Source organism: Excalfactoria chinensis, chromosome 1, assembly GCF_039878825.1.
Source record: "Excalfactoria chinensis isolate bCotChi1 chromosome 1, bCotChi1.hap2, whole genome shotgun sequence".
NCBI classification, from domain to species: domain Eukaryota; kingdom Metazoa; phylum Chordata; class Aves; order Galliformes; family Phasianidae; genus Excalfactoria; species Excalfactoria chinensis.
This window is the reverse complement of record NC_092825.1, coordinates 105547608-105561997: the sequence shown is the minus strand read 5'-3', so window position 1 is coordinate 105561997 and position 14390 is coordinate 105547608. Positions and strand designations below refer to the sequence as shown.

Sequence of the window (14390 nt, the reverse complement as noted above, 5' to 3'; positions counted from 1 at the left end):
TAGCCAAAACTAGAAGTACCAGTAATGTCATGAGAAAAACTTACTCTCATGCAGTCTCCGAATGGATTCCACAGATATGTGTGAATAAGCAACATTTCCTGTAAGGACTTAAACTTTTAAATCTTTCTCTGAGTTCATTCTCTTCACTGCTTAAGTCTGTGCATGAGAAGTAGGAACCCTGATTTACCTAATAACAAATAATAATAAAAGAAATAGCTCACACCAAAAATGTATCCTGCAGTACGTAATCTAACTTAACACACACACACACAAAAAATCACCTCTAGCACACTGAAGAATACAAATAATATTTTATGAAAAGTACTTATCATCAAATTATCTACAATTACTGACTTATCAGTGCATATCTACCAATGTATTTTAATGTGCTGTAATGAATTCTTTGTATTTTTATCCTTAGGTATTTATTTATGAGTAAATAACTTTTCTAAAAGTACAATTGTTTCTAACACACTAAGTAAAAATTAGCAGTTCTAAGGTAGAAGACCTTTAATAGAATCTTCACTTCTTTGAAATGCAGAAGTAGAACAGATGTACCAGTTTACAGTAATTTTAGAGCAACACTATACTTCAGAATAGGTGTTCATTTTCATCAGACTGATTTTAAAATCTTTACAGCCTTAATCCTTGAAAGCTTGTGTTTTCAGGAACTGAGCTCTTGGCTACAATTCCAGTATCCATTTGGAGTGCTCTACACACTCCTGCAGTAAGCATTCCCATCCTCACGAAGTAGTTCTAAAGTGGTAAGGCTTGTTTCAGCCCCATGACATTTTAAACTGAATAAACAACATGTTCTGACTAGAGCCCAAAAAAAAAAAAAAAAAAAAAGAGACGGAGTCAGAAACTGCTATAAATGCACTGATCCCTAGGTCAATGACTTCAGCACACAGCCTTTAACACAAGTTTTGCAAGACTCTGATTACTGTGTAAATGCATGCAACTAGTGCTGTTACTATTGTCCTATTGGTCAAAGTCAGGGGTGTATTGTCTTGCCCCCTGAACTTAACTATATATATATATAATATATATATAACTATATATATAAAAATGGAACTTAAAGGAAGGTCCATCAACAGCTGCAGAAGCTGATGGTTCACAGTACCTGCCCTCCATTGGTTGTTGAGAAAATCCTGGCTGTCCCACCACATTGCTTCACGTACCACAAAAACCAGAGGGCGGATACCTCATGGGGTTCAGAAGTGACATCCACATTTACAAACAAAGTTGCAAAACTCTTGGCAGCCCTGCAGCAAAGACAAGAAAGTACGTTGCTTTAAAAACTGAGGAAAGATGTCGATCTTGCTCTTTAGTTGGGGAGATAATGACTTTCTCAACTTCTTCTTCCATTGGAGTTGAAGGCAAAGAATTCCTTGATTTCAGTTGAAAGAGGGAACAATAGCAATTGGGAACCCTGTAAAAAAACAGTAATCAAATACTGCTGTTTTCTAGCAAAATTAGGAAACACAAGAGCCAATAAAAGCTAACGGCACTTTAGGCTAATAATACAAAATCAGCTTGCCATCCCAGACTCGGGATTATGGGAAGAAAGCTTTCCTGTCTTCACTGGACAGCAAAGCCATCGTGTCCTCCCAGTTCCTGGCTTATATCAAACATCTGCTGTCTGTTTGCACTTGTGGAATGCCTGTCCCTCAAGCACACAGCATACAGATTATTCAACATTTGCCATTTTAAAAGGTTAGGTATCTTTGATGTTAATTATCTAAGGTCTCTAGTTAGTCAGCACTCCCCCACACTGTTCTCTTCTGCTGTGCTTGGGGAAGCTGTTGCAGCAGGAACACACCAAGGAAAGAAATATAAGAAGGAAGCCATAAAAGTAGCCACAGTATATACAGACTCAGGCAAATGTCTGCCAAAAATAAATTAAAGTAAAGGAGAGTTTTGGTTGTGCACTTCAGTATTTCGAATAGTGGTCTGGTACCCAGTGGTGATGAACACAGAAGTGGAAAAGTGGTCTGCAGCTGAAGAAGGATTGCTGCTTTATGTCCTGCTGTTGGTAACTTCCATTACTGGAATAAGTGAAAGGCTGCACAGAATGGGGACTATTGTATAAAATCCTACAACATTTTGGCATGCTCTAGGACAGTTAATTAAGGCTCATTCCTCCAGCTAAAAGTAAATACATCTACCCTCATTCAGAGAAAGATTTAAAAATGACATTTAAAACAGGACCACAAGACACTTAGCTTAACTACATCATGAACAAAAGTGACTGGGTGTCTAAATGCACTTCATATGCTAAGCACCAGATAATCAGTGATCACCAAAGCCAGCAATGAATCCACTTTCAGTTGAACCTTTTTCAGCCTTTGAACTTCCAAAACAATAAAAAATAAAAACAAACAAGAGAAACGCGTAATTCAAACATACTATTCCATATTCAGTTGCAGTTCTACATAGAAGAACAAGTCTCCTATCCCTACTAAAAATGCACACAGCCCTGCTGAAGTGAAAAGCTAACACACTTTCTGAAATGAGTGTACTCTGACTTCATTATCGACTGTTAAAAATAATACAGAAAATATTTATCATTTTCACATGTGTGCGTATCAACACATACTGTAACATACGATCAGCTATGAAAGATGATTTGTTTAATGGGAGAATTAGTGTATGTGTTTACTAATATCTCATAGGCAGAAGCTACTAGGCAATAGTTAAAACCTCATAATTTCTGCTGCCTTTTCCCATTGCTTTTCAACACTTCTGTTCCCCAGTTTCCTCTGGTGTTTTACCTAGAAATGGCAGTATGATTTCAGCCAAGAGCATACAGGGCACTTCCAACATATGAGACTAGCCAAAAGCAAATCTGTACGGTCTGTTAGATGAGAGTAAAGAGTAGAAGGTTATCCTTCTGGATCACTACCTTCCAGGGTGGGAGGTTTCTAAAGCATGTTATCCAAAACTGGGCAAATCAAGCTGAGATGCACAAATAAAAACTGAAAAGCATCTTGGAATTAAGGGAGCCTGACAGTCATGCCAATACTGAAGTAAAATGTCAAGACTTATTCCATCACAGTGTTTGAAAAATTATGATTGTAGAGCTATCAGATATTGACTACCAGCGTGTGGTGTTCTGATAACTTGAGTAATTCCTTATCAAAAAAGAGGTTACGGTGGCCAGCAGGATGAACAGCACGTATTTCTATTTTGCTTAACCGAATATGGATGGTGGCACAAATGACAAAGGCTTTCCATACATGCATACACAATTATAACTCTTGTTGCAAACAAAAAGAAAATGACCAGAACACTGAAAGTTTTGGGCTAGAGTCTGTTGTTGATTTACAAGACCACGTTAACCTCTGAAGGCTGGCTGAAACCATAAAAATGCTCCCCAGATGCCACTGGCAGTGTCAGACCTTTTCACTAAGGTTGTTCAGACTCCCTGCAGCAGAGTGTGCGGTGTTTAGTAATTCTGAAGCTGTTGCTGTTGAAATCAATCTCCTTTACAGCAAGGAAGAATTAATGTATTTTTGTTTCAGTGTGAAGAAAAACAATGAAACTGCTCTTGAATGGCAAGCAAAGAAAAATTGTTTTGATGTATACATAAAAAAAAGGAAGCACTCGTTCTCAGTTTTTCCCTGGGTGGTATATAGTGCAGCGGTTAAACAACAGAGTGATGGGTGTTAGACTGATTTAGTGCCATTTCAAGACAAATGTTATTCTTACAGTACTTTGGTAAAATCAGCTGGTCCAGTGCAGAATAAAGGTAGGCTCTTCCATCAAAGGTGTGATTCAGAAACCTGCTGTAGCCAGAGCATTTTTCAAGAATAGTCAAACACATTTTGACATATATCAGATGAAAGTACTGCCCATGCATTCAGAGGTAATCCCTTACACAAAATCCACTTTCCTTATACCTTTATATCAGCCTAAAAAGCTATGGAAATATGCTGTGTATGCTGATAGATGTTGCAGTCTCTCATAAAAATATTTTCTCCTCTCATTTCCTTGAAAAGGCTGTATTATAGTGGTAATTATATCTGAAAAGTAGTAGTGCCTATTTGTAGTTCTAAGGTATATAAACATAAGTTTTTAAAACTACTTCCATATTGAAGAGTTTCTTACTTTGTCCAGCAAATTTTATCTATGAAATCTTGCATAGTCATTCTGTCCCATTCTTCTGCATGTGGAGCCTTCCATGGGGCTTCGTTGGGAATCTAGGGTAACATAAAACAGGGTTCATCAGCAAATGAACGAATGTCAGAAGAAAAAGACAAAAAAAGTGAACTCATTATTTTCAGATTAAAATAAGGAAATCTGGAGCTTTGTTTAGGTCTATTTTCAAAATAACTTTTATGTAGTGTTTTAATATTCATTTTCAATAATTCATTCTGAATGAGTTATTTTCAGAAGAAATACCATTTTGGGTTAGAATTAAAAGTTTAGGCAAAAAAAAAAAAAAAGAGAGAGAATTAACACTATAAGCTGAATGACTGCATGAAAGAGAAATATATAAGACAGGAGGTACGGAACAGAACTTCAGCTTTATTGCTAATATTTGCAACATCACCAATATAATCTCATCCTTATATGATTACTCAGCTTGCAAATTCCTGACAGGTAGTATCATGAACTTAATAGAAGATGCCTTGAGGGTAGTACTTTTTAATGTATTCTTGTAAGATTTAACAACAGAGACTAATTTTAGAGTTAAGAGCTAGAACATAAAGCACGGTACTGAGGGATGACTCCGGTTTATTCCATGTGTCTCTTGTTCATCTACACAGGTTACAGTCACGTCTTTTCCTCAGTCAAAACGCTAAATCACACGCATAAACATGGATGCCTGCATATAAAAAACTGCAAAGGTACGACTGTAGACAGGCTCAGCAGCATGGCTTTCAGAATGAACTTGCCAGGATGCCATTTACGCGTGTGTTCTGACTACCAGTGTGGAGCAAAGTACACATACCAAAATAATGCTGCTCCTGCCAGCACTACACACATCCAAGCTAGAACAGCTTTTCCTATCTGCATCCTGGTTCAATTTTCACTTTACCCCTCTGATCCCTCACAGAGGTGAGGTAGTCAGCTGCAATTCCTCATGACATACCTCCTTTCCCATTTCATCCATTGTCCTCCATAGGTTGTTGTAGTCCAGGTAGGCCAATGGATTCCACAGAGGAGGGAACGCGCCTTTAAAGGGGTAAGATTTACCCTACAAGATGATAAAAACAAACAAACAAACAAACAATAAACTCATAAAAACTAAAATTAAATCATAATCGTAGCTTCTATCTGCAGGAAAACACACTAAATGGTTGAATGCTCACGAAAAGAACACACAAATGTAATCACTAAGGTCAGTCCAAAAATGAGACAGAACAGTATTGCTCAACTGAGATGAGAAACTGGATGTTTCTGAAAACAAGAAACACATGTTACATATTTTCCTAAGTGCTCATGAAAAGACTGAATTGGTAATTGCATTTAGTATTTTATTTTTTTTCTTTCAAAATCAGACCGAAGCAGCTGTGATGAGCTCTATCAAGCACTAAAATCATAGCTCAGAGACGTTCCTGGAATAAACTGATTTTAGCTGCAAGAAAATGTAGCATTTAATAGCAAAACCACCATTCCTCTCATTCAACAACCATGCGTCTGGTAATATATACATTCTGAAGAGTGACAGCATGGCCAATACCAATGTCCCAGTTATACCATTATACACTTAATAGTTAGATTTTATAAGTTTAGCCACTACTATGAATTCAGAAGGTCCAACATAATTAAGGGCAGAATATGACAGGTAATTGGTAGAGCTATTTCATTTATGAGGGATTTCCCTGGCTGACTATAGATATGGCAACATAATAGTTTTAAAAATCACCAAGAATTGCTCATTAGCGTTATATGGTTACTCATTTCTTCATAACATATTCTGGACTCTACTGAACAAATGAATAATAAAGATCATATTATGTGCCACATGTGCTGATATTTTGAAACTTATTACATATTTAAGGGGACTGTGCATTTACATGAATGTCAACTGGCAGAAGTACTAACTTTTAAGAGATCCTTGATACAGTGCCACATCAACTGATCACTAAAAAAAGATTTATTTGGTCTCCCTTCAAGAGAAACACTGTATCATGATCAAATATTTAGAACAAGGTAGAAATGAAAAGACAAGACTGTATCTCATTGATGATAGCATCTGAAGACCACTTGCATGAAGAAGGGTCAAGATAGGTTTGATTTAGCCTCTTCACATGAAAGAAGGACATCATTCAAAACCGCAGGTGTTGCAAACACCGAAAGAGACAGTAGAAGAGCAGAAAGGGATCCTGAGAGACTAAAAGAACTTGGTCTAGAAATAACAAAATCAGATATAAACTTGAAAAATGCTGGCTTTTAACTTTGAGGGCTTCTAATTCAAAGAGAAAGAAACTTAGAAAGCAGAAATCTTGAAAACCCAAGGATAAAAGTAAAAGCAAAATAGAAATCTGTTAAAACAAACAAAAACAAAAACCAACAAACATACAAAACTACAAAAAGACCCAATATAGATTAGAGGAAGAAGAAATTGGTTTTTCACCGAGCCTTTGTGAGACTCTATTGGAATCCTTCTAAGAAACACGAAGATAAGGAAAGTCAGGAAGAAAGCAAGGAGTAAGAAGAAAGAAATTATTTGTTACAGTGGCGTGTGATGAAGTAACTGCAAAACAGCAACTCTGTTTTGCAAGGCTTTTGAAGAGAGTCTATGGTTTGTAACATGCCAAAATGTCAGTATAAAATAAGTTTTCAATCAGCAGTTTTGTTACAGTTGGAGGTGATTCTCAGCCACGAGGCAGAAGTATGAAGGTACAAAACTCCTCACTTTCAATCTAAGAATGGATATAACGGAACACATTCAGAAACACCACAGAAAATGTCAGGTAAGATGTTTTCATTCAAAGAGGAATAAAAGTGCATCTCTACAGCTTTCATATTTGGTCATATAAAAATACATTACTCCAAAATAATGAAAGATATGTTCCTGTAGATAAAGACCATGAATAGTAGTGAGTTTATCCTTCACTTTGTTCTGAAATGGACACTTTGACACCATTACAAAATCTCTGAATGTGAACTTAATTTGAACTGGGCTGCACTCTCATAGTCTATCGCCAAGGGGCATCATAACGGAAGAGCAATAGGTCACTGAGTAAGTAATCTCCTGTCCCAGCTTATAAAATCTGAACCCTGTTGCTAATTACCTTTTAGCTTTTTGGCGCACATAAAAATTACACAGCAACCAGCAGTCAGCTGCGCTGTGCTTTGTTCTGAGCACTGAAGGTGGAATACTTTGCATAAGTGTTTCAAAAAAAAAAAAAAAAAAGTGTATCAGTTTGGTTTTTAGTACCTAGTGTTTCCCAGATTGAAACTTATGAAATATGTATACCACTGTGCTCGAGAAAACAAGGACAGCATCAGAATGGGTTATTCCAATTATTGATTTTGTTCTGAGCTTTCTGCCCTGCCACAGGCAATCCTAACTGAGTTATCCCCTCTGAGTTAATTCAAGTCTTACAAATTCCCTGTGGTGTTTCTTCATGAGTGCACGGCTAAGAGACACATAAAACATATCTTTGTTTTAGTATTCTTCTATTTCACTGCATTTGAACTGTAGAAAGGGATAACTCGGCTATACTTCTTGTGTAGAAATCTGGAGGGACAAGTCTCATAAAGCACAAAAACAAATCTCAACCTGGAAAAATAAAAACAATCACAAAAGAGAGGGAGTCTACTGTAAAAGTTTTATTTATTGGGTCCTAAGGCATTATTTAAGGTCTGATTCTTATTTCCTATTGTCACGGGTTACCTATACAACAATAATAACCAATATAGGATATATAATAACCACCCCTTTTGATCATTCAATACAATATTTTTACATCACAACTGTGATAATGCTCAGAAGTATTTCTTACCTATTTTTTCTTCATTTTTATTTTTATTTTTTTCGAGGGAGGAAAAGCAGGAGTGCACTCAATTGTATTTAATAGAGAGCATGCACGGTCCTTAGAAACTGATTCATAATGCCACTTGCAATGCTTCCAACATCAGCATTGACAGCTGGAGGACTACCTGCTATTGTACAGGTCACTTGCTGCTTGAAAAGACTACTGCTGCAGCATGAGCTAAAGCATACTGGAGAAGCTGAAACTAAAGAGAGTAAATTGAATGAACTCAGTTTTCTCAGCAATAAAAAAAAACAGGGAAATGAGGAATCCAACTTTAAATGTCAGAACTATTACAATTCCCAACACATTTTTTCATTCATGTTTTGAAGAATATCATGTCAGGAGGGAGGCCTCAGGGGTCCCACACACTTTCCCTTGGAAGAGTGGCAGTGAGGGAATGGTTAGGGAAAAAAAGACATGCTTTGCCAGCAAGTGTCACCCATATCTCACTGCACGTTGGGATCTCAGAAGACTGTCTGCTTTTTCAGGCACAATTCACACCCCTTCATGCTCCTCTCAATGTTATGTGCCCATGCAGAGCTTCAGCAGTGTTCAACATCATGACCTACAGCTCCTTGTACGGGTTTTATAGCTGGTAGAAACATCTTTCAAATACAGTCAGCTTTCATTGTAGGAAACAAGACCCTGTGATGCAATCCCTGCATCCATGAATAAGCACAGATATTCCCTCAGCTAAGCCCTCCAAACCACAGAGTAGCAGCTTCTAACTTCACCAGGATGCCACTCTGCATATTCATTCACAGTTACATTGCTTTGTGGGCATACAGTGCCCTCTGCTGATCTGCAAGCATGGGTACATCACACGCCTTGTACTCTCAATTTAAAATCCCAGAAATCTCATTTGTATGAAGCACTGAAACAGCCCCTTCTCCCAGGTAACAGCAACAGGGCAAGAGATAATGGCCTCAAGTTATTCCAAGGGAGTTTGAGCCTGGATATTAGGGAAAAGTTTCTTCTCGGGAAGAGCAGTGATGCAGTGGCACAGACTGCCCAGGGAAGTGGTGCAGTCACTGTCCCTGGAGGGGTTCAAGAGCCATGTGGATGTGGCACTGAGGGACATGGGCAGTGAACAGGGTGTGATAGGCTGGTGCTTGGACTATGTGACCTTGAAGGTCCTTTCCAACCATAATGATTGTATGATTCTAAGATACAAATTCTTGAGGAGGAAAATGAGAAATAGCAAGGAGTTGCATCAGGCTGGAATTCAGTACCTGCCTCTCATATTCATCTTCTCACTTGCTATACTGTGGAAAACTGCCCACCTTGTTGTTTTCATTTTATCTATGACATCTAATAATATGTGCCTTTGGTATTCAGCCTTCCATGCAATCATAGTTTTCAGGAAAATGTGGCAACTAGTTGGACCAAATGATATGTCTAGCAGCTGAGAAAGTTAAGTAAGCCTACAGAGAGAACTGTGACAGTCAAGTCTTTTCTTTGAGAACCTGTCCTGCTTGTAAGTTAAGCTGGTTATCATAAAGATAAAATGATACAAAGATTAGAAAATACAAATGCTGTGAAAGAAAATCTAGATAACTAATGATGCAAACCAACAATATTTAAGATGTGCCAAAACACCTTGTAATGATATTTCAGTACTCAATTTGGGATCAAAAGCTTTGGATGCTGAAGCATTTTGTGCTTCATACACGCTGGCCTGAAACATGTATCTTGAAAAAGAAAAAAAGCTAAGTGGGAGCAATCTCTTTCCAGTGTATTATAGATGTAAAGTTCATCTCCACTGTGCCACTACATCAGCCACACAAAAGCTGAGATACATGCCTTAGCTGAAAAAAAAGCAGAATTAAAAAAACATATAACACTAAAGTATTTAGAGAAGAAGCCTGAGGTTCTGCTATGAATTTAAAAGCGAATATAACTTCTGGACCCAAGAAGTTGAGAAAAGAGTTGACTAAGTCTCCTTCCTACTAGAATCAGATTTTTTATTTAGAGATACTAAGAAACACCTTTAAAGTGTTTGGGTATCTTACGAAGCACAGAGTTCAAGGGACTGCAGTTCTAAATATCCTCTGAAACTGGGGCTCCAAGTGGCTTTCCCCTCCCAGAAGCCGAGAAGTGGCAAAAATGAATAAAAACAGAAAAAAAGTGTCATTTTGGAGTTAACTATGAACCCAACTCTCTACCCACAGGAAAAAAACAACACAAAGCCAACCCCTGAGCACCAGGGCATCCTTGCCTTCTCAAAATGAGAACACCGTTTAAAGCAGATGACAACATCATCACTGGTTTTGTTTCTGAGATACTTGAGGTTTCTACATTTTTTACCTAAAAACTGAAATCTTACATAAAATTTTACAGATGTGAAACACAGCAGGCTGAGCCAGCTCTTGCAGTATGTACTTAATTCTGCATTTCCATAGGCCTTAAACAGCTTCCCAAGGGAAACAAAAATCAGTTCTTGTAACCAAATGCAATTGAAGCTTTTCACCCAGCAGCCTGAATTAAATAAGCTAGGTGGAAGTACTGCTCCTTTTCCTTATCTTCTAGGAAACAGACCCTGTGGACTGGGAGGGCTGAGGCTGAGGAATTTTCTTTGCATTCAGTTTTAATTAAGAAATGCATACTTTATTTCCAGTTGACTTTCCTTACTGCTTTCATCCTGGTGCTGCCATCAGGACACAGCTGTCAGCCTTCCAGCCAATTTTCCTGATCAATAAACATCTCTTGTGAGACTCCTTTTTATGGTCCCCTTTGGCAGAGATCACTTTGCAGACTTGCAGTATATTATTTTGACCCTTTTAGACTGCTGTAATACAAATATTATTTCTCTATTTTATTTTCAAAAAGATCTAATTACAATCTGACTTGTTGCAATTGCTGCCAAGTGACTGGCACAAATAAAAGGGAAAATGTCCATTATTTACAGGTTAGGTATGAAAAGAACTGCCTTCCCTCTACTCCTGCCAGTGGCTGCTTTTCATTCACAGCATGGAGGACATCCCTTGTGGGTTTGGCAGATGCTCTCACCTACCTCAGCCTGTTCAGTCCTCAGAGTCTCCCCTGAGGCTCTCAGTCAGGGTGAATAATGACATGGCATTTTGTGACAGGAATGATTGCATCCCTATATCTAGAATACAGTTTAATCAAGGCAGACCTGCATTTGAGTAAGAACATATGAAACTACCAAGGCGCCGTAGTAATTTCACTGTCTTTGAATTCTTTTACAAGGTGCCAGATTCCCAGCTTCTTCAAGATTCAGATAATTTCCACCAGTTTTCTAAGTTCTGACTTAGAAACTGTCAGAGAAAAGAGAAAAATAAAGACATGAAGCCATTCTGCCTCACTTAAATTTTTTGATATCTAATAGTCTCACGGACTTTTCCTTCTCTGGATGCACTCTAATTAAGATAAACAAAAGAGAAATGAATGTGCCTTTATATAGTCGTTCAAAATCCATTAAAGCTGTTATACTACATATTATACACTATGCCAGGAGATACTGCCCTTAGATTTGCAAAGAAGCAGGTCAAAAGCTAAAAGAAATCATGTTGCTTTGGTGTACGCATCAGTGATAGCACAGAAGAAACACTAGTAAATTCCCCAATTATAAGCAATATATATTCTATAAGCAATCACTCTTCCTGCTGCCAGTTATAGCCTAATAGAACAGGACCATCGCATTTTTATTCATGAACAAGACCACAGCAAACTGCATTTTAATAAACACAATAGTGCTGAAAATGAATGACACCCAGGAGGGTCATGAAAAAAAAAACTTCTGCAGATTCACTGTAGGTCAGCATGTAGCCTGCTAACATTAGAGTACATATGTGGTCCTAGGTAAAAGTATTGTGTGTATAAGATTAAATGTTCACCTCAGCAGTGCCCTGCAGGCTAGTCCTGTGGTTTAACTTGGTAACAATTCGGCACCACACAGCTATTTTCAGTCAAGTATTCCTCTCCAATGGGGTGGGAGAAAGAACTGGAGAAAGATAAAACTGTGAAAATGGGATCAGAGTGTGCTCAGTTGGCATCACAGCAGGACACAAGGAAGATCATCCTTACCATATATGAAGGAATCAAGTTACAAAAAGACTGATCTGTCAAACCAGACATACAATAATTGCTTAATTACACAGGATTAGGGTAGCAGACCAAATCAAAACTTTAGTTATCTTACTTAGCAGTGATTCATGCTTTAAAAGGCAAGAAGTTTGCATGGCTATCGGGACTACACAAAAGTTAAACACAAGTTGGATTAGCCAAGCAAATCTGTTCACAATTAATACCACACAACCATCTGAAATATTGTCGTATTTCAACATCTCTTTCCAGAGAGTCTTTACATAGCAAAGGTAAACATTATGTGGGCTGTATGTGGTTTGGCTTGTTTTCTGAAGACATAAGCTGTCACTTTGGTGAGAGAAATAAAAGCCAGTGGTGAAAAGCTGCAGATCTGCCTATCTAAAATAGGGCCCTGAAAATTCCCTGGAGTAGGTAAGGAAAAATTACCTGATTTTAAGAAGTATTTACTATCTGCTTACCAGTCCAAAAGGACCACTGTTAAGAGATACTGATATCTCGGATACTTTTGTTTCTTAGATCTGGATTTATGAACCTAACTTTGGTTACGCTACTGAAAAGCAATGGTGTTCAGATAGCAATTTGCCTACCAAATACAACTTGCAGAGCTCTACTAATTCTCTCCCTGAGACAGATGAAACAGCACTTACACAAATGAAAAGAGCACACCAATATCCTTTCAAAAACCATAAAAGAAGGTGTTTAACAAGTGGAGGGAAATTAAAAAAAAAATAAAAATGTAGGGTAAGAAATATAATTTTGAGTTTCTGTGAAGATATCAAACACAATATAAGTGAGTTCAAAAATACACTCACAATAGAACTTGGCATTAAAAAAGATTAAAGGGGGAGAAAACACACAATCCAATCAAGCTGGTAAAGCTTAATTAGCAGCGACACACCCAGAGATCAACAAAATCCATTCTTTTCATTTTGTAGTACAAAGAAGCTGCATATATTACTTGTATTAAAAAGCCTCTAAAATGAATTTAATTAACTATGAAAGGCTTGATTTTGCCTTTGGGTACTTGTAAAAACAGCAGCTGATTTTCCAAGATGCACTCTGATGCCTGATAGTGCAGTTAGACAAAAATTAAATCCTTTAGGTTTCACCGCCTCTCTGAATTCAGAGAGCATGTTGTGGTCCAGAACTTCATTAGGTTATTAGTCTATAGTCACGAAGCTTGGGTCAGCATGTGAATTTAAATTCACCAGACCTTTGTATATTTTGGAGTCTATTTTACAAGGTATATGACTTGAGAGTATAGCTTGGATTTTATAGATCACACAAAAGCATTGTCCATTTGCAGGGAAAGCAAAGTGCAGCCACATGGCTAAAGTGAGAGATCTGCAAGGACTGTATTATAGTCACACGAAATGCAAAACTTGAAGGATTAGTGCACTCATTTCTACATGCAATGATGTACATGTTTAGTATATAACATTCATATTCTGTGTCATAGTATAATATTCTATTATACTAATTGTATAAGCACAGCAGTAAAAAAGAAATAAGATTAAAAATGAATGAAATTAAGAAATTACAAGGAAGAGCTACTGTCTGTGTGATATCTTCTTTCGTTAAGCCTTGCTTGGCTTCCAGGGAGTCCTGGCACACAGTTCTCTCCCTGGACACTTTTACCCTGTCTCCCTTCAGGAGTTCTCCCACAAGCAGCCACCACCAAGACATGCAATATCTCTCCTCAGATGATGTTTAGTAACTCACAGGACTGGATATGGCTCTAAGCAGGATGATAAAACTGTGACACACTGGAATCCTGAAGGATCCTGCTAATTCCAGGGTCTCTTTTTTCACAGGTCTGTGTAAGGCATGGTGCCAATCTCACACATACCTGCCAACCTTCAGACTACCACTCTTGCATGTATAAAACTACCACATTTGCCACATCCCCCCAGTATATCTAAGAACCTTAGCCAAAGTATCAAACATCCCATATCCCCCAGACTTAGGTGGCTTAAATGCCTTCTGTAGAAGAGTGGCTCCTCTCAACTCTGGATCTCTGGACACAAGCTGTACTGCTGCATAAGCTCCCGTGACTTGAGTCTGGACAGACTCTGCTGGCTCAGCCCTCAGTTTGAGAAGAGCCTTACTGCCACAATGCAAGGCCCTTCCTATACCCAGACAGCGCCAAGGCACATCCTTTACTGCCAGCCTGGGATACATTCCTGAACACCAGCAAGTTCTGTCAGTGCCGGATAGGGAGGAAGGCTGAGAGTGCCCTGTGCTTAGAAATGTCCATAGATGATGGCAAAAGGCTGTTTGCAACCCAACCTACCTCTAGCAACCCATGTATTATGACACTTGTGGTCA

General features: G+C 38.1%; 1 protein-coding gene across 1 annotated transcript in view; it reads right to left on the bottom strand.

The window, feature by feature from the left end:
- Positions 1–14390, bottom strand: part of MAOB (monoamine oxidase B) — a 48641-nt gene that overhangs the window by 13196 nt on the left and 21055 nt on the right. Inside the window, exons 4-6 of the mRNA XM_072345110.1 lie at positions 5099–5203; positions 4111–4202; positions 1124–1265 (exon numbers count right to left, since the gene is read on the bottom strand). Of these exons, the coding sequence (XP_072201211.1) occupies positions 1124–1265; positions 4111–4202; positions 5099–5203 (339 nt within the window). The remainder of the gene's footprint in view (positions 1–1123; positions 1266–4110; positions 4203–5098; positions 5204–14390) is intronic.